Source organism: Photinus pyralis, unplaced genomic scaffold, assembly GCF_008802855.1.
Source record: "Photinus pyralis isolate 1611_PpyrPB1 unplaced genomic scaffold, Ppyr1.3 Ppyr1.4_LG2, whole genome shotgun sequence".
In the NCBI taxonomy this organism is placed as follows: domain Eukaryota; kingdom Metazoa; phylum Arthropoda; class Insecta; order Coleoptera; family Lampyridae; genus Photinus; species Photinus pyralis.
The window spans coordinates 29,026,015-29,050,887 of NW_022170403.1; the positions used below are offsets into that span (position 1 = coordinate 29,026,015).

Below are 24,873 nucleotides of genomic sequence, written 5' to 3' on the forward strand. Positions count from 1 at the left end.
GCCATTCAGATTAGATAAATTATATTATGACGACTATCGTTTCAGTAATTAAAGCATAATCCTGATCATTCGAACAAGATAGCGCAAATTATGTGAGTACAGCTATAGCGCGTTCGCACCTCCAAATGCAGTATGGTGCTTATGAACAGTACATGCTTGCCAAACGTGACAATGACAGCATTGACAGCACAATGAATGTTTGAATCTTAGACCATATAGTACATGGACTGCTAATTGTAACTAAAATATGGTCAAGGACATCGCCTGGGTATATGCGTTTCAGGGTAAACGAGTCTGTCCGATGAAGCACGATTTGAGGCTGTCAACCTATAAATTAACAAACGTCAATTAATTAATCGCCTAGATATTGCAAAAAAAAGCAAACCTATTCTCATTTGTGGACGTATAGAAGATAATCAAGAGTATTTAAAGCTTCCTGTACTACGCGGTTACCATAAAAGCTACTCTTTACGCGATCCGAGTGGTGTTCATACGACTTTAGTTTACCCTGAGATTCACATACCCACGACTACAGTGCCCTCTATCCGTGACCACCCATTTTGTATTGAAAGCATAGGGCTAATAGCAGTCCATGTACTATATGGTCTAAGGTTTGAATACTTCAATGGGTACGTTCCACTTAACGCCCGCAACGACCACGACGCCCGGCAGCCGTTCCACATAACGACCATAGTCGTTCATGGTCGTTATGGTTGCGATCGCGACGTCAGATATGACGTCATTACTAGTAATTAATAATTACCCGTAACGATCACGACCGCGACCGCGGTTTTGTCGTTCCACTAGCTTAGATGCGTTGTGGGCGAAACCTTAAAGTAGTTAGAGCGCCTAGGTAAAAGTAACAAGAAGTTGGTGAAAATTTGGTCACTTATTCTCTGAGAGACGCACTTTCCAATGGTCAAAAGAAAAAAGTGTTCCTATGTGCCGTTTCTGAGATATTTGACAGTAAAGACAGGGTATTTTAACATGGGCTCTTATGGACAGACTCAGTTTTTCTGAGCTAGAGAAGGTTTTTGTATCAAGACTTAAATGAGATGGGTCTCATTAGAAGCGAAATTTTGTGACGAATCTAAATTTGCACGGAAAAGTACATGTTCATGATGAAATAAGGAAGATATTTACCGCCGAAGCGGCGTCTGCTCTGACGCGGCGGCACGCTATGCAGTACGCGTTTCAATCTGATGACTTTTCCACTAGGTCTAGTATATAGCTGAGCTAGGACAATCTTTTCCTTCTTCTGCTGGGCACTTTTCTTCACAAAAGGCATGGTGTCTTTCAGAAAGAACACCAAAACCAGCGATATTTATCAAGGCCTGCACACGTCTTGTTGACACACTGATCGGATCGAAATCAAAATAGCGGCTGGGGATCTCTGGCGCCAACATCGAAAAACCAAATCCACTACACCGACTTCACGTAAAACGCCAAATTATTTAGTTTCCCGGCTTTTACATAAGTCTTGCATACGTTTTGATTAAAAAGAAATATATTCGTTTAGGATTTACCGCTTAACTGTGAATATTTAGTCGCGGTGTGTCGTCAACATTTAGTGTGCAAAGGTTTGAAACAGGGTCGAAAAGTAGGGAGACTATATAGTCAAGTTGACTACTGTATATACCTTTTTAAAAATCATGTAAGACGTTTGCATTGTACTGAGGTACAAAATACCACTCATACCGTATTTCTAATTATGTTTCCTTCATAACAACATTTTTTTGGGGACGTTTACCGTAAGTAATAGGTAGGCCGAGTACATCACTTGACTTCAGCCGAACGCGCTCTAACTACTTTAAGTGGAACGCTTTTGAGTACGGTGTGACGTCACGAGTGAGTGAACAGTTTTCCAACATGGACGGCATTGAAGAGATCGTAATGCTTAAAGGATACAAAGTGGGGTGGATTATGAATTCAAAAGTCACATTAAGTTAGTAAATATTTTTTTATTTTTCAGTACCAATTATTGACACAAACTTCTTCGCTTTACACAAGATATTGCTTCTTGTTAATAAAATATTGCAGACGACTTTTGAATTTCTATCATAAATGCTGCGGCCAAACTTAATACGATGATAATGAACACTTCTCCCCAGAATTTCTCTGGGAATGCTGCTTCGAAAACCATTTCTCTTCTTCATTCAAAACTAACGTGCATTCTCATTTTCATCAATCGTTGCATTACCATTTATATGAGTCTCATTCGCATTCCCTGGTAAAGCACTTTGCAGCAAACTAGTTGCAAATCTAAGATCAACAATAAAGAAAATTGTGTTAAAGCAGAATTTTCCTTAACAAATAACTTTAACGTTCAGGAATAAGCATATATACTTACCAGTTTGTGCATGTGGAACATCCATAGTGTAATGTCCACCACAAGGTTACGTTCTGAAACACGTAATTATATTTTCTCCATAGCGAAAACGAAAAATTTGTAACGCATGCGTGTTCAAACAATCAGTGTCTGACAGTTAAATGTCTCTAGAAATGTCTCCTGTCAAGAATGTAAGGTTATAAAATTAGAACGCCCACGCTGACCCAGGTACGATAGGCGAGCGCCGTGGGCTCGGTGCGGTCGCTAGTAATGACGTCATATCTGACGTCGCGATTGCGACCATAACGACCACGGTCGTTATGTGGAACGGCAGCCGGGCGTTGTGGTCGTTGCGGGCGTTAAGTGGAACGTACCCTTTGTATCCTTTACGCATTACGATCTCCTCAACGGCGTCCATGTTGGAAAACTGTTCACTCACGCGTGACGTCACACCGTACTCAAAAGCGTTCCACTTAAGGTTTCGCCCACAACGCCTCTAAGCTAGTGGAACGACAAAACCGCGGTTAGAAACAAGGATAGTATTATCGAAGAATGACGCAAACTAGTAAGAGAGGCAATTAGTCCATAAGACCCCATACTGCATCTGGAGGTGCGAACGCGCTACAGTAGCTAGTATAAAAACTAAAAACTAGAATTTATATGGCGTTTACGTCACGCGCTTCCTCTTGTTTACAGTTTACATGTTACAGTTACAGGTTCTTCGTGCGCAAAGTGTCATTTTGAGCTACCAAAGGGCTGAAATGAAATTTTGGAAAGATAAAAAACCTCGTAAAAAACCGTGAAAATGACACGGCTCGCATGCTGGCCAGTCTCAATGTATCGGGAACCCGTTAACGTTTTTCTTTGATTCGATTTTCTATTTATTTTACGTTTGACACTATTAATCACAAAGTACTTTTTGCTATCTTTAAACATATTGGGTTTGATTGCACAACAATTACATTTTTTTAAATCATATTTATCGCACCGGTCGCAAATTGTGCAATTGCATAACAAATTGTCAAACAAAAGGTTTGTTTCCGGGAGAAGTGTACCGCAGGGGTCGAATTTAGGCCCTCTGCTATTTCTTATATATTCCTCGCGACTTTTTTCTTGTTTAATGTTCTGTAATTATCATAAATACGCAGACGATCTGCAGATTTATTTAACGTTTGATGAGAAAGAGGTTCGTACAGCTTGTGACAAGATTAAAGAAGACCTTAATAATGTATTTAATTTTTCTCAGAAGCACTCTTTGTTAATCCTAACACATCTTGTGCAATCTTATTTGGTCCTAGATATGCATGTGAAAGGGTAAAGCCTTTAATATCCATAGATATTAACGGCACGCGTATCCCGTTATCTACCCGCGTCAGGAATTTAGGATTGCTCATGGATGAAGGTTTAAGGTTTAACTACAATATTTGAATTTCAAAGGTCTTACAAAATGCATATTGTAACTTAAAAATGATATTTATGAATCGCCACGTACTGAATAAGAAGATCAAAGCCTTACGATGTGAATCTCTAGTATTATCCCATTTAAACTACTGCGATACACTTTATGATGCTTGTATTACTATAAAGGATAGTAAGAGAATACAAACATTGCAAAACTCCTGCGTGCGTCTCATATTTGGTATGAAAAAATTTAATAGCTGTGGAGATCAAACTAAAGAAATTAAATGGTTGACTATGAAGGATAGGAGAGAGTTACACAAAGCCTGTTTATTCCACAATATAATATTGTTTAAAACCCCTGCTTACCTGTACAATAAAATTTCGTACCGAACGGAGTACGGACGTACATAATGTGAATATTAGGTTCAAAGGAAGCCTATCAATTATTAAACACAGAACGTCTCTTTTTAAAAGATCTTTCAGTTATCAAATTGCCAATCTTTATAATAGTGTTCCGAGTTCGCTTACATCGCTTCACATGAAACCGTTTAAAAGAATATTCAAGCAAACATTAATGTGTCGCTCTAGGAGATAATGCCAAGTTTCGTTTGGTTCCAGTTTTACTTTATTTACTCTTAATAGCATTTTTCTTTATTCCCACTGTGTGTTTTTGTATTGTTCTTCATACTTTTTCTTTCATCCTCTCGCCAGGGCATATTATACGTAATTTACATTGTCTAAGTAAACGTTACAACTTGTCATCTTTTTAGCGCATTTCCACAAAAATAAAAATAAAATGCGCTATTGTGGCCACTTTGTCCGTCCGTCCGTCCGTCCGTCCGTCCGTCCGTGCGGCTGTCCGTCCGTCCGTCCGTCCGTCCGTCCGCTCGTTTTGCGACGCTACTAGTTCTTTATCTTAAGAGCTATTGTTCTACTTTTTTCGCTATTTGGTTCGTTATGGTGTCGAGTCTTGAAGGAATTTTTTCTGTACCGCTTACAAAAAAAGTTATTGTAAAAAAAACAAAAAACCGTTTTTTTACATGTTCTATAATTTTACACTTTTGCCGTTTATTAACGATCCTAGAGATCGCTTATAATTTTGCATTGCTATCTGTCGTCTGCATGCTGGTCTGTCCGTCTGTTCCTTTGTCTGTCTGTCCATCTATCTGTCCGTGTGAACGATAACTTTGTTTAGAAATGTTCGATCGCTTTTAAATCTCCGTTAGTTATGAACTGAATTGCATGAAATTCAATATGGGCATAGCTTTAGCCATATAATACGCAATGCCAAAAGTTGAATCGGATCGATTCAAAATTCACAGTGCCCTTTTCGCATCTCGACCATTTATAAACCGAATTGCAAACTTTTTTACTTATAAAAGTATTTGAATGAAATTTGATACATAGGCACTTGTAATAAAGAAAAATCAAACGCCAATTTCAAAATGTGGTTTTGCGCATGCGCAGTGCCAACTTTTTTATTTGCGGAAGAATTTAAACGAAATTTGATACATAGGCACTTGGGATAAAGGAAAATCAAACGCCAATTTCAAAATTTGGTTTTGCGGATGCGCAGTGCCAACTTTTTTATTTATGGAAGAATTTAAACGAAATTTGATACATAGGCACTTGGGATAAAGGAAAATCAAACGCAATTTCAAAATTTGGTTTTGCGCATGCGCAGTGCCAACTTTTTTATTTATGGAAGAATTTAAACGAAATTTGATACATAGGCACTTGGAATAAAGAAAAATCAAACGCCAATTTCAAAATTTGGTTTTGCGCATGCGCAGTGCCAACTTTTTTATTTATGGAAGAATTTAAACGAAATTTGATACATAGACACTTGGGATAAAGGAAAATCAAACGCCAGTTTCAAAATTTGGCTTTGCGCATGCGCAGTGCCAACTTTTTTATTTATGGAAGAATTTAAATGAAATGTGATACATAGGCACTTGGAATAAAGGATCATCGAGCGCCAGTCTCAAAATTTTCTTTTGCGCATGCGCAGTGCCAACTTTTTATCTATGGCACCATTTAAGTGAAATTTGATACTTAGGCGCTTGGAACAAAGGAAAATCTAACATTAGTTTTAAAATTTAGGGTTTGCGCATGCGCAGTTCCAACTTTCTTATTTAGAAAAGCATTGAAATGAAATTCTTCTCATAAACTGAAATTGAAGTAACACGTCAAAAATGGATTGCCCATGTGCAACGCTATCTCTCATATTTGTGGCCGGATTTTTACGATTTTAACAGAAGTTGCATCTTATAAATGGGAAATGAATGCAAGTGGAAATGCGCTTTATGTAAATCGTTTACGATTACTTTTTAACTTGTTCTTTTTCTTTTTGGTTAGTTATGTTTTCGTGATTAGGTGGAAGATCAGCAAGAGGAGCTGTCTCGCAATGCTGAACCTCGTCACTAGGTTTCTTTACTTTAATTACCTTAATTAAATTAAATTACACATTTACGATTGATAACAGATAAAAGCAAACAAATTCCCCGGAAATTTCTACCTTAAATAAAAATGTAATCAAAAACCACCTTAACCGCTTTCTAGTATGTCAAAAATAATCCCCATGCCGTTACATAGACCAACGACCAATTAATTAGGATGTCCGAAAATTTCATCCTGCTAGACGAAATAAACACAACAATATGTTACTGTTTTGTGTAGGATTGAAGTGTCTGATTTGCTATTGTCGTAATGTGTGTATTTGTGTTTGGGGCAATTGTTTTATGTCTATAAGCCCTCTACCTCCTTACGAACGAGAAAGATAAAGCTGTATAGTAGAGGAGCGAGAGTGATGTATACGGTATTTTTTTTAAATGTATTCACCAGTGACTACGCCATGAGTGAATTACCTTTCACGCGATGGATAGTTTCCCTTTACCGTCGTGTATAATACAAAACTTTATTTTATAGCAGAAGCCATATAACAATATATAAAACTTCTATAGGTATTTACTTTAGACGTCCAAAATAGCAAGCGCATGTTCTCCCGTCGTTTCCATGGAAAGAATATTGTATTCTGTGCTGAACTTTTATATCGTCATCCGCGTCGCATTTTTAATAATAATGACAAATACATTATGCGGGCACTCTGTAATTGGGCGAAAGCCTGTTGAGGGCCCAGAACAAGAGGGGGACAATAAATAAATAAATATAGATATAAATGTCATTTGAATGCACAATGATTTTTCACTTTATCTACCCTTGCGGTTAAAAAGACACTTGGTCTACTCATTCAACCTTATTAAAATCATAATATAACACAATATACTTTGTTAAAATGTAATTTAACATCTGCTATAAAAATACAAATTCGAATATTTTTTATATTGGTGTATTTAGTACTTTACACAGTAAGCTTACATAATAAACTTAAAATTGAATTTAAATAATTAAATTTAAATAAATAGTGTATATGCAAAAACATACAATGATACCACTCAACGATGATACTAAATATATACTTCTGACATGGGTGATGGGAAGGGAAGCATGTCATTCGGACTGAAGTCAGGCATACGATACGCTGTTTAGATAAAATAATCTTGCGACAAACCTTGACTATTTTTCGTAAAACTGTTTTTATTCATAGTGTCGAACCTGAGTGCAGGACCAAGGCGCACACTAGTCACTGGTGGCTTTCTTGTAGTTAGGTACCTAGATGCTCGATTAAGGTTGCTGGTTCGAATCCGAGTTTGGGCATAAATTATTGTAAACATGTGTTGGGTTGAATTTCTAGAGCAGCCTTGGCTGAAAACCGCTCGTTTAAAAATCAGCAAATAATGGAATAATTTCGCTGCAAACGTTTAAATTTCGGCATATCGAAAATGTTGGGTCATATTTTCAACGGAGTTTCCTTAGGGTTACGGTGTTGTATGAGGAAGAAATCTATGTTTGTCTAGGTGTTTCATTTTCATACACAAAAACATTGCTAACACTGAGAATAGTATCGGAACGGCTGTGACCAATCTTTCATGAAACAGATCCGCAACGATCCCCATTACTAACGGGGCAAGGCATCTGCCTATACCTAAAACACTTTCCGAGGCGCCAGTCATTACCCCCCGATCACTATCTATAGACTTTTCTACTATCCCGTCCAGTGTAGTTATCGTTAGGATAGAACTTGAAAAGGCAAGTGGGATTGTAGCCAACAGCAAAGCTTCAAACGTAGGTGCGATATGCACTCCAAGTAAACCAACGGTATTTATTACGAACATGTGGAACTGCAGTTTCCCACTATTAGAGCAATACACTTTTTTTATCCAACCAGTGAGACCATATGAAATAGCGCTAAGAACACCAAGATATGCTACGTAATATCCGACTGATTTTTGTGGTAAATCGTAACTGTCCTTCATGTATAGAATTTGGTATGTGAACACCACAGTCATAGTAAAGCTCACAACAAACCTAAGAAAGAAGAGTGGCCACAATTCTTTCCAATTTACTCTTCCCAGTTCGCTAAATATTTTATTAGTCTCCTTCTTCATATTTTTCCAACTAAAAACAGTTGTCTTGAGGGTGTTTTCTTCTAACGTTTGAATGATGACTGCAAATGCCGAAATTAATGATCTACCTACTTTGAGTTGTTTTTTGTTACTTATATTAACGAAATGTAAAAAACACGTGCACATACACACGTAAAGGAATCCATTATCTCGATCAATCAAATGTCCCCCGAAAATAGGTCCGATGATCACGCCCAACGAAGAAACTGCGCCCATGCTTCCGTATGCGTCCGCGAGCATGTCTTTATGGCATTTGTCAACAACCAATGCTTTACTTAGTGTCGGACTGTGTTCGAAAATGGCTAAAAGTATAAGAAAATAGTTTCGTTGTAGCTTGAATGAAGCATTGTACTCACCTAATACTATATTGATCAGGAAAAGTAAAGGCAGTGAGGTAGTCAGACCTAATATGATGATGCTTACTGTTGCGACGCAGTACGTCAATGTCCAAACGAACTTTCTTCCTTTTATGTCGCTCCAACTTCCCTAAAGCAAATTAGGAAATGTTGAATCAAACCAACTGCTGATCTAATTCTAACAGTCTTACTGTAGGTATAAACTAGATGAAATGGAAATTTCTTATAATTAGTTCGAAAGTCGTCCCAACGCATTTTTTTTCTATTTTGATATTCACAAATAACCGTAATTGTAGTTGTAGATATACATTTACGTGTTCGTGTTAGATTTATGAAAACTCGCGTAATTTTGAATATTGTTTATTATTTATTTTTTGTTCAGCGTTTTGTTCACGAACAATTCCAAGTCGAAAATAAATAAACTTCCTCTGGGGGCTCTGGGCACCCTGTAATCACCGTATTGTAGAATAAATATAAAATCTGTGATAGAATTTAATAAGTATCCGACTGTCGTATTATTGCTGCGCTGCGATAACAATTAACACGCATAATTTGGGTTTGCGTTTATGTTTATTAATTCTTTTTGTATTTTGTTTATGTATATTAAATACAATAAAATTTTAAATCCACTGAAGAAAGGCGTCTCAAATATCTGGTCTACTAAATAAAACTACTGATTCAAGTTTTCTTTGGCCTACACACTTTACAAACGTTCAGTTCTATCCCAACGAAGGCCGAAAAAACAACCTATCAAATTATTTATACCCATATATAACATTTTGACAGACTTTTCAACTATGTACCTATCTAATGTATCACAAATAGAGGTTAGCTATTCATAGATTCATACTAAAAGATTAAGGTGTATGTATATCTCCCTCTCTCTGTCTCACCCCCTCACCCTCTCACCCCCTTCTTCCTCTCTCCCACTCCACTTCTATATATTGGAAAAGGGAAAAATATGGTTATATGAACATTGGAACAAAGAGGATTGTTAGTGTACGATTTGCGGATGACATGATTGTATTTACTGAGAGTAAAAAAGCACTTAAGCTATTATTAGAAAAGGTGAAATGAAAACAAGAGTTAAAAATAACAAAAGCTATGAAAGTGGGAGCGCAGGATGATATACGACATATCCGATATGTACGTAAAACTAATGATAGACGGAGTGCGGATAGAGTAAGTTGCAAGATATAGGTAACTATGTAGATTGTAGGTACAAAGATAATACCTACAAGGTTGGAAAAGTGAAAGAGAAATTAAGATCAGGATAGCCATGGCATCACAACAAGAATGTGATAGTACGAACATATAAGATAGATAGATAGAAATAAAAAGATTGGTAAAGTGAGTGTTCTAATGTACGGTAGTGAAACGTAAACAGCAATGAAAAGACATAGGGAAAGGTCGGAGGCTTTTGAAGGTGGATATGGAAAAGAATGGTGAACATCAAATGAACTGATAAGATATGTAATGTAGAAGTATTAAGTAGAATTGGAGAGGAAGGATGTATATATGTTAAAAATCATAAAGCGAAAAATACTAAGAAAGAGCTGTTTGTTGATGAAAGTAATCCAGAGAACTGTTTATGGGAGAAAGGAATAGAGATAGAAGATTAAGGAAATTGGTTGACGACCTGAAGGAATAAAGAGAAGAGCAAAGGATAGAGAGCCGTGGAACGGACCCATCAGGAACTTGCATTAGCAGAAAACTCATGATGATGATGAATGGATGAACGAGATTTACAGTTATCAAGCTTGCAGACAATTAAACACATAGCTGTAGCTGTAGCGCATACTTTGATAATATAAATTGTATAAATTCCTGTTTGCGTATTTTTATTTGGATTTAGAGAGACTGCCCCCCTCCTTTTCTATAAAGTCCCTAGATTACTACTTTTCTATGATAAGACACGCCCCCTTCCGCTGGAGGCAAGTACCACACCTTGAAAATCAGTACTTCCCGCATTTTTTTCGCTCACATTTCAATTTCAGTAGCACGTGCTCAAGTACCAAATCCGTTACAAATCTGTGCGCTGTCGTAAAGGTGAATGGTGATAACTGATAAGGATGAATCTATAGAAATGTTTATTCAAGGATACAGCGATACTTATAATCTAAATATAGCTACTGATAATGTGTTTTAAATGTATAATATATGGAATGGTTTGTACCTACTTTAAAAATTTTGATTATAAAAACTGAAAATGAAGAATTTCTAAAAGAAAGCTTACGCACAACAACAGGACCTGTTAAAACTTGAACGCCAGCAAATGCCGCATTAAACAGCCCAATTTGAAAAGTTGACGCTCCTAAGGACTTTAAATGTTGAGGTATTACTGGTGCTAAGATCAAAGCCGCTATCGTATTCTAAAATAAGAAATTAGTCTTTTTATCAAAATGTTAATTTATAGGTACGTACAAGTAAAGATATTATAGATAGTATTACAAGTACTTTTTCCATTCCTTTGGTTTTATGTGCACGATTGTAAACCACCTACTGACAATAATAAACGTAATATTTTTTACATGCTTTGACAATCATGATAAGCAAAAGATAACTTTATAGTGAGTAGTTCCTGAAAAAATAAAATTAATTTAATTCAATACTTACTCTGACTACGTATTGATCCCCTTTTATAATTGATTTAAATTTAAATGTTGACATTGCAAATCTATAAAGTGTCCTATTTGCAATATTTTTGAGATCATTTATTAAATCACCCTCGATCAATTATTATTTTTTTTTAATATCGTGTATGTTATTTCTAGGGAATGCAATACCGGGATCCCGCAGCCTTTTTGCGGGATTAATCCCGTACGTAAATGGAGCAGGATCCCGCGGGATTTGCGGGATTGCAGAATTTATCGACCAAGCTTACCACCATACATTAGCAACTCTGCGAATTTGATTATTTCGCACATTTTTGTTGTTGCAGTTCATGCAATAATTATGCGCAAACCTGTATCTGTTATCAACTTTGTTAAACAGCGTGTGAATGCGCAAATCGGACGAATTTTGCTACTGTTTTAAAACGCAGTAACCGTTATTCTTGTACGTCGAGTGTGTTTATAAAAGATGTTTGGAAATATTGCATCGAATATTCTAGAAATACAGATAGACATGGAGGGGCCATAAAAGATTACTCACCGGCGACAAGAAAAGACGACGGATGTGATGCATTCTTTCCGCGAAATACAATATGTTTTCTTGAGAATATTCTATTAACTGCACAAAATTGCTTATTTCCGAATGTTTTTACAATTTTGCGGGATCTCCCAAATACCGGGATCCCGCGGGATTAGTATGTAATGATCCCGCAAATACCGGGATCGAAATTTTGCTACGGGATTGCATTCCCTAGTTATTTCTTTAGCTTATCAAGGACCAGAACAAGGATCTCTTAGTCTGCCTTGTTTCCCCATGTCTCTCACCTGCAGTATCTGTGCTTAGCATTGGCATGTGCAGTCCATTTATTATACAGGGTGAGATTTTTAGCTTCCTAGCATGTGCTAGGTAGCTATTGCGATAGCCGTTTTTTGAACATTTCAAAATTTCATCAAATGTCGACGTTTTAGACCATTTTAAGCAACTTTTAAAGAATAAAATTTTTTTCCGTCTGTATGTACGTACGTACGTACGTTTGTTGGCAATTTTCTGAGAAAACGGCTCGACGGATTTTGTTGAAATTTTGTATACAGGGTGGTGACTTGCGTAACGCATCATAGGGATTTCAATGTAAAATTCATAACATGCGATTATTGGCTCCCCAAATTATTTTAGAGTAAAAATGTATTAAGGTTTTTTGTAGGAAAAAAATTTTTACGTCAATCAACCCTATTAGTTTTCAATTTTTTGCATAATAAAGACGGAAAATTGGAAAATAAAACCGCCATCTTTTTCAATAATCTGCGATGCCATGGAATTTTCTAAAACAAAAAGATATCCAGTTATCAATTAGCAGCAGTTCGAAATGGCTTTTATTATCGACTTGGTTACTGTATTGCAGTTAATGGTGACTTATTCGAACATTTATTGTAAATTGTTATATTAGGAAACCGTTTTTAGTAATTTGGTCTTTCTTTATGTTGAATTCGCTGTTCTAAATATAATACTTTTTGATAGAATTTGATTTGTTTTATAGCGGACATTCCATAGCATGACGGATATTGGCGTAGTTTTTGTATTATAAAATTCCATGGCATCACAGATTATTGAAAAAGATGGGGGTTTTATTTTCCAATTTTCCGTCTTTATTATGCAAAAAATGGAAAACTAATAGGGTTGATTGACGTAAAAAGTTTTTTTCCTACAAAAAACCTTAATACATTTTTGCTCTAAAATAATTTGGGGAGCCAATAGTCGCATGTTATGAATTTTACATTGAAATCCCTATGATGCGTTACGCAAGTCACCACCCTGTATATGTTTTAGGCATACCGAACAGAAAAATAACGGGCCGGATTCTTGAAAAAAAATTTTGGAGCGCCGTAACGGCATCGAACTTTTTTTTTCAAATAGCAACCTAACATTTTTATTCTATTATTTGGAAGACCTTATTTTCCTGTGTACAACCTACAAAAAATTGGGCCGGGTTATATTATCAAAAAACGGAGAAAAAAAATTGTCAAAGTCAAAAAATTGTGTTGCATATGTGCAAAACGCAACGATCTTGTTTCTGAAGCAATTTAAACGAAATTTCTATGGTAAGTCCCTTTAATAAAAGCAAACAAAATTCATGCGCAAAAATCGTGTTGCGCAAAAATCGTGTTGCGCATGCGCAGAAATGAAATTTTCTTATTTATGGAACAATTAAAACGAAATTTGGATGGTAGGTCCTCCTAATAAAAGAAAACAAAATGCATGCGCAAAAAATCGAGTTGCGCATGTGCAACATCCAACTTTCTTATTTATGGAGCAATTTTAACGAAAATTGGATGGTAGGTCCCTCTAATAAAGGCAAACAAAATGCATGCGCAAAAAAACATATGTTGGCAATTTTTGGTTTCAGCTAGGAAGCTATTCTGTCAAGAATTTGACACCTGGTTTTCATTTTAAGCATTAGGATCGCGGAAACCGTCGGGCATAGAGATTCGGTTAAATGAGGAAAGAGTTGTAATTTTAAGAGCTTATTCAAGATATGCTTTTGTTTTTTTTTAAAAATCTCCACAGTTTACTAGATCTGAGCGAAAAACAGATTTAATGATTTTTCATTTAACTGTTGTAGAATCGGGATCGAAATTTTGCTACGGGATTGCACTCCCTAGTTATTTCTTTAGCTTATCAAGGACCAGAACAAGGATCTCTTAGTCTGCCTTGTTTCCCCATGTTTGCTAAGTATGCTCTCCTCTCTTTTGGAATTTACCTACTAAAGACAAGTCAAGAACCCCGATATTCATCTCGACCCACTTTACCTAAGCTTTCCTTTTGTTACATTTGCCCAAAGTATTGAATGCTCAAAGTGAACGTAAAAGGTAGATAATTAAATTGTGATGACATACCCCTACCGATAGGCAACCCACCTTACAGCAAAAGTAAATTCAAGACTCAAGAGCTGTTCTGCACAACTTCCGCAAAAGAGCGATTTTTCGCCACGAAACTTGGCAAAAAGTTAGCGTCGGTCACTAGATTCCATTGGCGGGAGAAGCGTGCACGCATACCGGGTTTGCTCAATGTTCATTTCATTATGTTTGCTCTGTTTTAAAAAGTGATTACAGGTTGTAATCATTTTATTCTTTTTCCTACTAACACCAATCTTTGAATTCCATACCACGGGGCTTATTATTTACATTTTCCATAAAATGCTGATATCTGTTTATTGAGGCGTAGCGTGCTCCAAACCTGTTTGTTTTGCTCCGTTACTGAGTGCCATTTGTTTGTGTTTGTTATACCTACCTAGACGAGACAAATCTGCCGGCGGCGATATAAAACTTAATTGTGAATATCTTGAAAATGTTAATGGATACCTACAAAGGGAAAATGCAATATTTCGAGGAATTTCTCTAAGGGCTTGATTCTTATTGCATTATATAGCGTAGATGTTGAATGTATGCCAGGCGACCTCTAAATGTGTATGTGTAACGACCGCCCATTAATCATCTACCAAGAAAGAAAATATCGATAAATATAGCATGCTACTTACCTTACAAAATAGTTATTTGTTTCATTAGTACAAAAAATGTCAGTTTTCGGGACGAGGAAGGCAGTTGCTGGACGACGCGTTAGCGGAGTCCAGCAACCTTCCGAGTCCCGAAAACGCATTTTTTGTACGAATAAAACATAAAATTTTTTCTCCAACCCCCTTTACTTTAAATTATATTCGAATTTAGCTTCAGTTCACAGTTTCACTACTAGTTTGAGAACTTCTGCTTTCATGTCCTCACGTGTCATGCCACTCTAGTTTTTAGGTTAACTTATAACCTATTCGTTCTTACTTCGACTAGCGTACACGTATGATTACATTTAGGCAAGTATTGGAATTGAACTTGATTGATAAGGTGTAGATGCTCGTGGGGGGCCTGGCAGCATCGCATTAAAGTCAAACACTTCAAGGTAAGGCAAACTTAAGAAACTTTAATTTAATATAACCTCAAAAACGTCCAAGAAATCTAACTAGTATTTAAATTAAAAGTAATATTTACAGTGCAATTTGTGCAGTTATTAACTTGCACTGGATGGTTAGAAAGTGCACTAACTACGTTAGACTCTGCAGCACGACTGGTGGAAGGTTGCGGTTCGAGATTGGTTGACTTGGTAAGTCATTATTTAGAATTTGATCTGAAGTTTTCATCATATGCGTTACAGATTCTGCAATGTAGCTCTCCGCAATGCTTGTCGATTGCCACCCTCCATGACGCTTCAGGGCACTGATGTCTGCACCTGCATTCATAAGCAAGGTAGCAGACGTTCTTCGCAAACAATGCCCGGTATAAAGCTTCAGATCCGGCAATCCCAAATAAGTGGCAACTTCTTGCGCTGTTGATGTGAGCTTATGTATACCGACAACTTGCCTGTGACATTTGCCATTTTGGTATTTAATGAAGAAACGATTTGTGTTCATATCTGCGGGACGTAATGATGCATATTTTCTATAGAAATTTAAATATTGTTCCCCGGTAATTGTGAATGAGCGCGGTTTTTTTGTTTTAGTATTGGGTACTTTTACTAATAAAGCACCCTCTAAGTCGGTGATGTCTGACGTCTTCATTTGTGACAATTCATCACGGCGTAATGCACCTGCGACACCAAATATGAGACAAACCTAAAAATATTTCAATTTGAGAACTACAAAGGGAACTTTGTGAATTGTGATTTTACCTTAGTCATTAAATATTTGAAATCAGGTGCTTCAGTTAAAAATGACTGCACTTGTTCCATCGTCAACGTTTTTGATTTTTTCGGCTGATAACCGTGTGACTTGTTTTTCAGGTAAGGCACAAGTTTGGGATATTTGCGGATATCGACACCATGCTTGACATTTAACGTTGCTTTCAACATGGAGTAATGACTCCAAAGAGTTGACGGCTTGATTTTAGTCGCTAAATCGGCAAGATACGCAATAATTACATTTTCCGAAAATGAATTAGCTTTATTGTTATTGCGCCATGTCATAAAGCGTGTATATGAATTTTCATACACCTCTCGCGACTTTGTAGGGAGCAAATCTAAAGTCGCATGTTCTGCCGTTTCCATAATTTCTGGCGGAGTGCAATCCATGTCGCAATCAGTTTCAGTCATTTCTAATGTATACAAAATTAATATTGTTATATTTTGTATTGAAATAAACAACTTACCATACAGTCTTTTAATTAAAATTAATTGCAATTAACTTTCAAATTTTAAATTCAAAATGACAGATAATAGTGCAATGGGTCTGAAGTAGATGGCGTTACGCGCAACGGCGGGTTGTATACGTATTAAAATTACGTTCACCGAATATGTAAATTACGTTACACATTGTTTAAATAAAAATAGCGAGCGTAAATCATTTTCAATGCATGTACATCCGTATAGGTAACAGCATTATTTGCATTGAATATGCAAAAATATTTGATTTGTATGTATACCCAGAAATATCTTACAACCTGCAATGTAAAACGATGTCAATGTGACATATCTCCGTCATTGTAATTTTTTAATTGGCCAACTTTCAAGGTCAATTTCTTTTTGGTACTAGGACCAAAAGTATCCACTTTTTGTACAGTTGCCATGGTGATTACGATTAATCCGCAAAACGCCAATTTTACGTAGCGAACACTGTCACAAAATAGCGTCTTATTCAGGTGGTTGGAGAAAAAATTTATTTCTGATTGACGTATGATGGGTTGCATAATACTTACTTGTAATGAAATCGAAACGAATAAACAAAGATTGAAGAATTTACCTGCCCATCAACAAGTAATTCCGCTAATTTACCTAGGTCATTAGCCATTGTGAGGAATATCGATATATATAATTAAACATCGATTAGAAAACGCAAATCATTGTCACAGCGGCTAATCCTCAATAATTTCACTTTTCCCAGTTATTCATAAGACGTATATATTTTTATTCACGATCATATTGTAATCAGTCTCATAATTGTCATTTTGAAGGATAAGGAAGTTGTGTTTTACAACACTTATTTTTCCAGGAGGGAGGAAAGTAGATTCTCGAGGTTAGTAATGTTCGATTCGAGGTTAGTAATATTTCATTACCTACCTCGATTCAGTTGCTAATATCCTAATGGATGGCGCTCTCATCGTAACTGTCTGACACCGATGACAGCTGATTTAGATGCAAATTGTTCAAAACCGCATTTTAAAAACAATTCTTATTCTTATTATGAGTAATATGGATTATTTTAAGTTCTGTGCATTTTTTGTAAATTGCAAATGAACGACCAAACGCGAAAAAGTGAAATAAGTAAATGCGGACCGAAGTATACACAAGTAGGAGTTGTGATTAACTTTAGCCAGATTACGAGCGCGGTGCTAAATGGTTAAGTAAAAACAAAAGCAAAAAGAAACCGTTAATTATTAAAGGATCGGTAAGTATATTAAACTCGAACTTGAGTTTAATAAAATTGATTGTTACTTTAGAAAGCCCATTACTGTTTAAATTTCTGGGTGGAAAAGTTCAATTCTTGTCTATAAGACATGGAAACATTGGGTTGCGCTTGCGACCCATGAGAAGAGCAAGGGATGGCAATTTATGGCATCATAATGTTGCATATCGGAGACGTCGTAGCACTACCTGAAGAGGATACTGCCATATTTTGTTATTTTCGCGTGCCCGTAAAGCGAATGGGCCACTGAATTGGCGACGAAACCTCCTGCTAGTGCAGCCAATCTACAGCCACCGAACTGTTTTAAGTTGAAGAACTCTATTGGCACTTGCTAATATTGTAGCGATCATATGCCAAAAACAATGTCACAACAGGTGTTTAGTGACTACCTGATTGGATCTGGAGAATAAATGTTTCGTTATTGACATCTGCACAGATTATAATACTAATATTGTAACCCAGTCTAAATCTGTAATCACAAAAGATCGCTGTAGGTACATTTTAGAATAATAAAACTGACATGGTCATTAGGCATTACCGCATTAGGTTTGAATGTGGATCACAACATTATTTGGTCGTCCATAATGTGGATGATTTCTTTACCTTTACCTCATTAAAATAAGCAAGTAAAACATGAAGTTTTACCTATACGGCTATACCCTTTCCTGCCCACCATTGTTCATTCACTTCAAAAATTCATTCGGGGAGTAAATTTTTTACTACACTCAATTTCCCTTATTTGAGGGGATGTACATTTAAATTCTTTAGTATGGGCCATTTTTTAACATACATGTTAAATTAATATGAATATTAATTAGGTAAATTTCCAAATCTGTATTACCGACAACATTTTATGCAGGGCAATAATATTGCAGATGGCGCATAAGATGAATATAATACGTATTAAATTTAGTGAATTATTTTATTTTTGATAATGGAATGATTATAATGATGATCGTGAATAAAATCGAACCTCGCTGCGCGCCTCGGGTGATTAAAATTCTTCGAAAAATAACCTACTTTCGTACTCGGTGCGTAATATACTAATTTTAAACCCAGTACTTCATGATCATGAACTATATTGACTCTACCTATCTGGAAATTAACGCATGTAAGCGAATAAGTACCTACAATTAGATATACATATTTAAAAAATGCATATCCAAATCCCAAACATTTATTAGTAGGGGGTTTTCAAAATTTCGTCTAATTCGGGAACAACACAAAATAAATGAGAACTAACGCTTTTTTCGCAAACTATATCTTTTTCCGAAAGATGCTACATGGGAATAATTTCAAATCTGTATCACACTAAAATTTTAGGGGTGTTACAAAAAAACGTCAGAAAAAACTTTTAATTCACCCAAAAATAAATCACATTTTCCGTGTGAATTCTATTACCCAGTATATTATGGAATTATAATACGTTCTAATGAATCCGGTTTCTATTTCTAAATTAGTCCCGATAAACGCAACAATGCCGCTATAATGAAGTCAGGTCTGCCGTATGATGTGTTGCCTATTGTACATTTATAAATGGTGAATGACTTCACTAAACGCTACAAGTTTTCGTAAAAAATTTCGAATGAATATTTCGTCTAAAATTTTTTGTAATTTATTTGAAAGTCTTGTCGATGGCTCTATGGTTTGCTAATGTTTTTTCTGAGTATGCTACAGGGAGATTTTTAAAATAATTTGTGTTGACGCCATTTTACCTATAAAAGTTCACTTTTTATTGGCAGTGCTCTAAAAAATTGTTTTTTCTTAAATATTAAAATTTTGTTCTGTAGCATACTTTTTAAATGTACAATTTACACGAAAAAAATTAGCCCCGTCTTTCATCTCATGTTTTACAGAATTGAGACGAAATATAAATCGCACTATTTTCGCATAAATGTTGTACTACTGGATTACACCCTTAAAGGTATGATTCCGAAAACGGCGACAGCGTCAGGCGACCGCGACAGACGAGAGCGACACTTGTCGCTGCTGTCGTACGACTCCACCAATCTCTTAAAAACAAATGGAGTAAAGTAACGTCCGAGTGCGACGACAGTTGTCGCGCGACAATTTTTATCCAACATGTCGTTTAAGCGACCTACGACGCTACCGGTATTTGACCCATTTGACCAGTACTGTTGCGTCGCTAATCGTATGCACACTCAGATTTTTCGCCGCCATCGACAATGGTATAGCGACAAGCGGCACTGTCGCTGTTGTCTGTCGCGGTCGCCTGACGCTGTCGCCGTTTTCGGAATCATACCTTATTGCTGCACAAGTTGTCCACAATTTATATTTGTTATTATTCGTACGCGTCTCAATAAGAATTGTTAAATAAAATAGTTAAAGGATTAATATTGAGTGGTTGTTTTATTTATTTAAAATGAGGAATAAACAGTGAACATAATACGTATTCAGATAAACATTTGTAATTTTTAATTTTTATAGCAGTACAAAAACCGCACGCCACCATTACATCTGTTATACTTACTAACTATCATACTAAGAAGCAAAACTTATACTCTTAAGTATTTACCATTGATACAAAAATAAACACAATACGCCCCCTCAAGGGTAAATACAAAAATCTAAAAAGAACAAATTAAATGCAATCTTCAACTAAGTTACATCTATAACAAAACTTTTTAAACAATGTGACCGCTAAAGGTTTGGTAAAAAGGTCTCCTAATTGATCTTTAGTTGAAACATATTTTAGAATAACCACCTTATCATTTACTTTATCTCTAATGAAATGATGTCGAATGTCTATGTGTTTTAGTCTCTTATGATACTCAGGATTTCTACATACTTTCATAGCAGATTGATTATCTTCAAAAATGACAACACTAAGACCATCATGAGCAAATTTGAAATCAAGTGTTAAGCTTCGGATCCAACAAGCTTCACTTATCGCTGCGCTTAAGGCTACATATTCAGCCTCGGTTGAGGATAAAGCAACAGTTGATTGCTTCTTGGAGCACCAACTTACAGTACATCCAAAAACTTTAAAAATATACCCAGAAGTAGATTTACGATCAACTTTATCGCCTGCCCAGTCAGCATCTGCGTATCCTTCAATAAAATATTTAAAATCTCCTCTTTGAAAAACTAAGCTTGTATTAATAGTTTTTTGCAAATATCTAAAGACTCTTTTAATTGCTTGCCACAGCTGTGCACTACTTGCTGATTGATACCGACTGAGTATGCTTATTGTAATACATAAATCAGGTCTTGAACACAACATTACATACATTAGGGCACCAATTGCTCTACGACACCTATCTTCAATATCCTTAGTTTCAGACATATTTCGTACAAGTTCATTGTGTGGAAAGTTTGCATCCATTGGAGTATTGCATGGTTTACAGTTCTCCATATCAAAAAATTTTAATATGTTTTTAATATGAGAGGTTTGATTTATAACTATCTGATTTTTAGGCAAGTTTTGTGTTATTCGCATACCTAGGAAAAATTTTATATTCCCTAACTTTTTCATTTTGAAATTGTTACCCAAAGTCGTTATAATATTTTCCACCTCCGTTTCATTTGATCCTCCAATGAGTACATCGTCCACATATATTAACAAAAATATTTTTGACTTATTAGTGATTTTCATATAGATACAAAATTCGTTTTGAGATCTTTCAAAATTCAAAGATATCATTAACGTATGAAACTTTTTATACCAATTTTTAGGTGAACTTTTTAAGCCGTATAAGGACTTTTTGAGCTTTGCAAATTTGCCTTCATGATTTTTGACACCTTTTGGAAGTACAATGACAACCTCATCATCTATCTCACCATTTAAAAAGGCACTACATACATCAAGTTGATGTATTTTAAATTTAAAATGATTACACAATGCTAAAAAAATTCTTACAGACGGGAGCTTTGCTACAGGACTATATAGGTCACTACTGTTATGTACATTTGTTTGCTGAAAACCTCTTGCCACAAGTCTAGCTTTATATCTGGTTACATTACCAACCTCGTCTCTCTTCTTTTTATACACCCACTTGCACTGAATGACCTCACTTTTTATATCACTCTCATTTATTAACACCCACGTTTCGTTTTCATTTAATGCACTTATTTCACGTTCCATAGCTTGGATCCACATTTTTGCTTCATCACTCGCTATCGCATCGTCGTAGGTGGTAGGTTCATCACTTTCTTCACATACAGTCAAAAGGATGTTTTCTAAATCCATCTCATAGTCATCATATTTAGGATGTCGTGGTATATTTCTTCTCAAACAGTATCTTCCATTTACAGTGTTGTCATTCACCACTTCGTCGGTTTCGGAATCTTCACCGGTCGACTCATTTTCCCTTTCTTCTATTTCTTCAACTTGATCTATTATTTGATTTTGGTCCTCTTCATCTGTTTCGTTTTGAAGATCCTCTTTGTCCTGGTCCTCATTTAACGTTTCATTTTCTAAGTTTAACATCTCGCTTGTATTCCTCACCTCTTGAGATTTTTCGGGCAAGAAGATCACATCCCTCTTAGTTTCAACTTTGTTTGTGTCAGGAAAATAAATTCTTAATCCCTTTACTTCCTCTCCATACCCAAGGAATATTCCCATTTTATTTTTGAAATCCCATTTTACGCGCTTTTCTTTTGGTACGTGTACCGAAACTTTGCTTCCAAAAATCTTGAACTCTTCTACGTTGCATTCTTTCTTATGCCAAAGTTCGTAAGGAGTATATGGTTTCTTAGGACTGGGACTAGTTCGATTTATTATGTATGACGCCGTATTAATGGCTTCAGCCCAAAAACTCTTGTCCAGTTTCCCATATAGCATGGCTTTCGCTGCTTCGACCAGGGTACGATTTTCGCGCTCGGCTCGTCCATTTTGTTCTGGTGTATATACCACTGTACGTTGATGTTGTATACCCCTATTCTTCAAATATTCCGTGACTTCCTTGTTGATAAATTCTAGACCGTTATCGGTTCGCAAAACTTTTAGTCCATACCCAGTTTGTCTCTCTGCCATCGAAATAAATTGTTTAATGTACGTTTGAACTTCAGACTTATGTTTTAGGAAGTAAATTTTTCTAAATGCAGAGTAGTCGTCTTTAAAGAGTAAAAAATATCGAGCACCTCCGAGGGAAACAGTTTCCATAGGCCCGCACACATCGGCATGCACCAACTCCAACAATTGTGTTGCTCTGGATCCGCTGTTGGGAAAAACCTTTCTGTGCTGTTTTCCAGCTAGGCACCCTTCACATATAAATTCTTCGTCTACGTTTATGTAGTTAATATTTTTCCCTTTTAAAAAACTGGTTACATATTTTATGTTTTGATGAGCCAATTTACAATGCCATTCCTTTAAGGTATTTATGGATTTTACCCTCATGCAGTCATCTACAAGGTCTAAACCATCAAAGCAATCGTTTTCATTTTCACTAGGGCAACATATTTGGCCATCATAATCTTCTGTAAAATCTTCCGTAAACAGCATTTTATACATTTTATTTTTCCTTATCGCTAGAGCTCTTGGCTTTCCTTCTTTATCGCTAAACTGGCACTTCTCATTATCAGATGTCATAAAATACCCCTTATCAAGAGCACACCCCGCCGAAAATAAATTAAATTTCAATTCTGGCACATAAAGTACGTTAGTTAATGTTGTTTTTATTAATTTTTGACCATTAAACGCCCATAAGTCTATATTTCCAAACCCTTTTACTGGAATTTTTTGTCCATTACCAACTTGTACCATTTTATGTCTGTGTAACTTATTAATTTTATCGAAACTTTCCTTGTTCCAACTCATATGTTCACTCGCTCCTGAATCAAGACACCAGTCGTTGGATTTTAGGTTCTCGGAACACATTAAAAATGCATTAGTCTCAGCTTCCACTTGGTTACTCGCTGTTCCTCGACTTTCTTTATTTTTCTTTATCCAACACGTTTGAGCTAAATGACCCGGTTTTTTACAGAAGGTGCAAAATCTTGAAGTTGGCTTACTCCCCTCTTTGTTTCCTTGCTGGTCAGCTTTATCATTTTTGTTTTTATTTCTAAAGTAACAGGACCTAGCTAAATGACCGACTTTTGAGCAAATGTGACACCGTTGATTTGTTGAGCTCCTTTTAAAATTTGATTTTGCAGACAGTGCTGTTGTATCTTCGGTGGACTTGCTGCGTTCTTCCTCTATCAACAACCTAGATGTTAGTTCTGCCAACGTTTGTGACTCGGGTGGCACCGACTCCCATGCAGACCGAAAATGTTTGTATTGCTCGGGCAACGACATTAAGATTTTTGTTATTATCATTTTATCACTGAGAGTTTCTCCAGCTGTTTTAAGTTTTGTTTTAATTTCTTCAATTTTAGAAATAAACGTGCTAACTGACGTATCAAACCCTAACATAAAGAATCTTTGTTGAAGTAAATGAACACTCACCCCAGATTCCCTGTCGTATACTGCCTTCAACTTACTCCACATTTCTTTCGATGTTTCGCATGACATAAGATGAGTAAGTGGCCCCTGCTCCATACGAGTTACGATGATTTCTTGAGCCTTGGCATCGTCCTTCACCCACTTGGTCAGCTCATCTCCGGCTTCTACAGGTTTTATTTTCGTACCGCTTACTATCTCGAAAAGGCCTCGACCCTTCAATATTATGGATATCTGAAATTTCCACACCGGCCAATTTTCACCTGTTAACTTTAGGACGTTATTTACACTACTCGCGTTTTCACTCATTTTTTAATAATACGGTTTTTATGCCTTTTATATTATTACACACGTGGTGCTAACCTCAAAACAAAAATTCACAATTTTTATGCACAAACGAGAACTTCCGCGTGCTCTGGTCCCATAACCTATTGAGTGGTTGTTTTATTTATTTAAAATGAGGAATAAACAGTGAACATAATACGTATTCAGATAAACATTTGTAATTTTTAATTTTTATAGCAGTACAAAAACCGCACGCCACCATTACATCTGTTATACTTACTAACTATCATACTAAGAAGCAAAACTTATACTCTTAAGTATTTACCATTGATACAAAAATAAACACAATTAAAAAAACAATCTTTTAATTACGCGGCACTAGCTACAATAACGACCTACAACGATGCACACATTTTTTGAAAACTAGCAACCATCATGCGATTTTTTTAATAATGTATTTATGTTTTGTATCCAACAGTTAACACTCTTTACAAAATTCATCCTTTGTTTGGCAATTGACATTATTT

General features: G+C 36.0%; 1 protein-coding gene and 1 long non-coding RNA gene across 5 annotated transcripts; one reads left to right on the plus strand and one right to left on the minus strand.

Moving 5' to 3' along the window:
• Positions 1-7,159: 7,159 nt before the first annotated feature.
• Positions 7,160-11,769, minus strand: LOC116165134 (major facilitator superfamily domain-containing protein 9-like). 4 transcript variants are annotated; one of them, XR_004144083.1, is made up of 6 exons: positions 11,229-11,319; positions 11,037-11,111; positions 10,849-10,984; positions 8,613-8,742; positions 8,349-8,558; positions 7,160-8,297 (listed from the first exon to the last, which is right to left on the minus strand). XR_004144083.1 is itself a non-coding variant. In XM_031479443.1 (6 exons), exons 2-6 carry the CDS (start codon positions 11,076-11,078, stop codon positions 7,609-7,611), a joined length of 1,203 nt encoding a protein of 400 aa, XP_031335303.1. In that variant the 5' UTR covers positions 11,079-11,193; positions 11,497-11,769; the 3' UTR covers positions 7,160-7,608. The 4 variants fall into 4 exon arrangements, 3 of the variants coding, with proteins under 3 accessions (XP_031335303.1, XP_031335302.1, XP_031335304.1); XM_031479443.1 differs by lacking the exon at positions 11,229-11,319 and adding an exon at positions 11,497-11,769 and having other exon boundaries at positions 10,853-10,984; positions 11,037-11,193; XM_031479442.1 differs by having other exon boundaries at positions 10,853-10,984.
• A 3,234-nt stretch (positions 11,770-15,003) lies between these two features.
• LOC116164109 lies at positions 15,004-16,357 on the plus strand. Its single transcript, XR_004143810.1, has 3 exons — positions 15,004-15,167; positions 15,259-15,368; positions 15,420-16,357. It is a non-coding gene; the product is annotated as an uncharacterized LOC116164109 (long non-coding RNA).
• Positions 16,358-24,873: the final 8,516 nt, after the last annotated feature.

Coding starts and splice junctions, on each gene's coding strand:
- LOC116165134 (XM_031479442.1), bottom strand. CDS start 11,282: ATGTCAACATTTAAATTTAAATCAATTATAAAAGGGGATCAATACGTA. Junction 8,743..10,852: donor TTTTAACAGGTCCTGTTGTT/GTGCGTAAGCTT, acceptor AATTTGCTTTAG/GGAAGTTGGAGCGACATAAA. Junction 8,298..8,348: donor TTTACATTTCGTTAATATAA/GTAACAAAAAAC, acceptor CGGCATTTGCAG/TCATCATTCAAACGTTAGAA.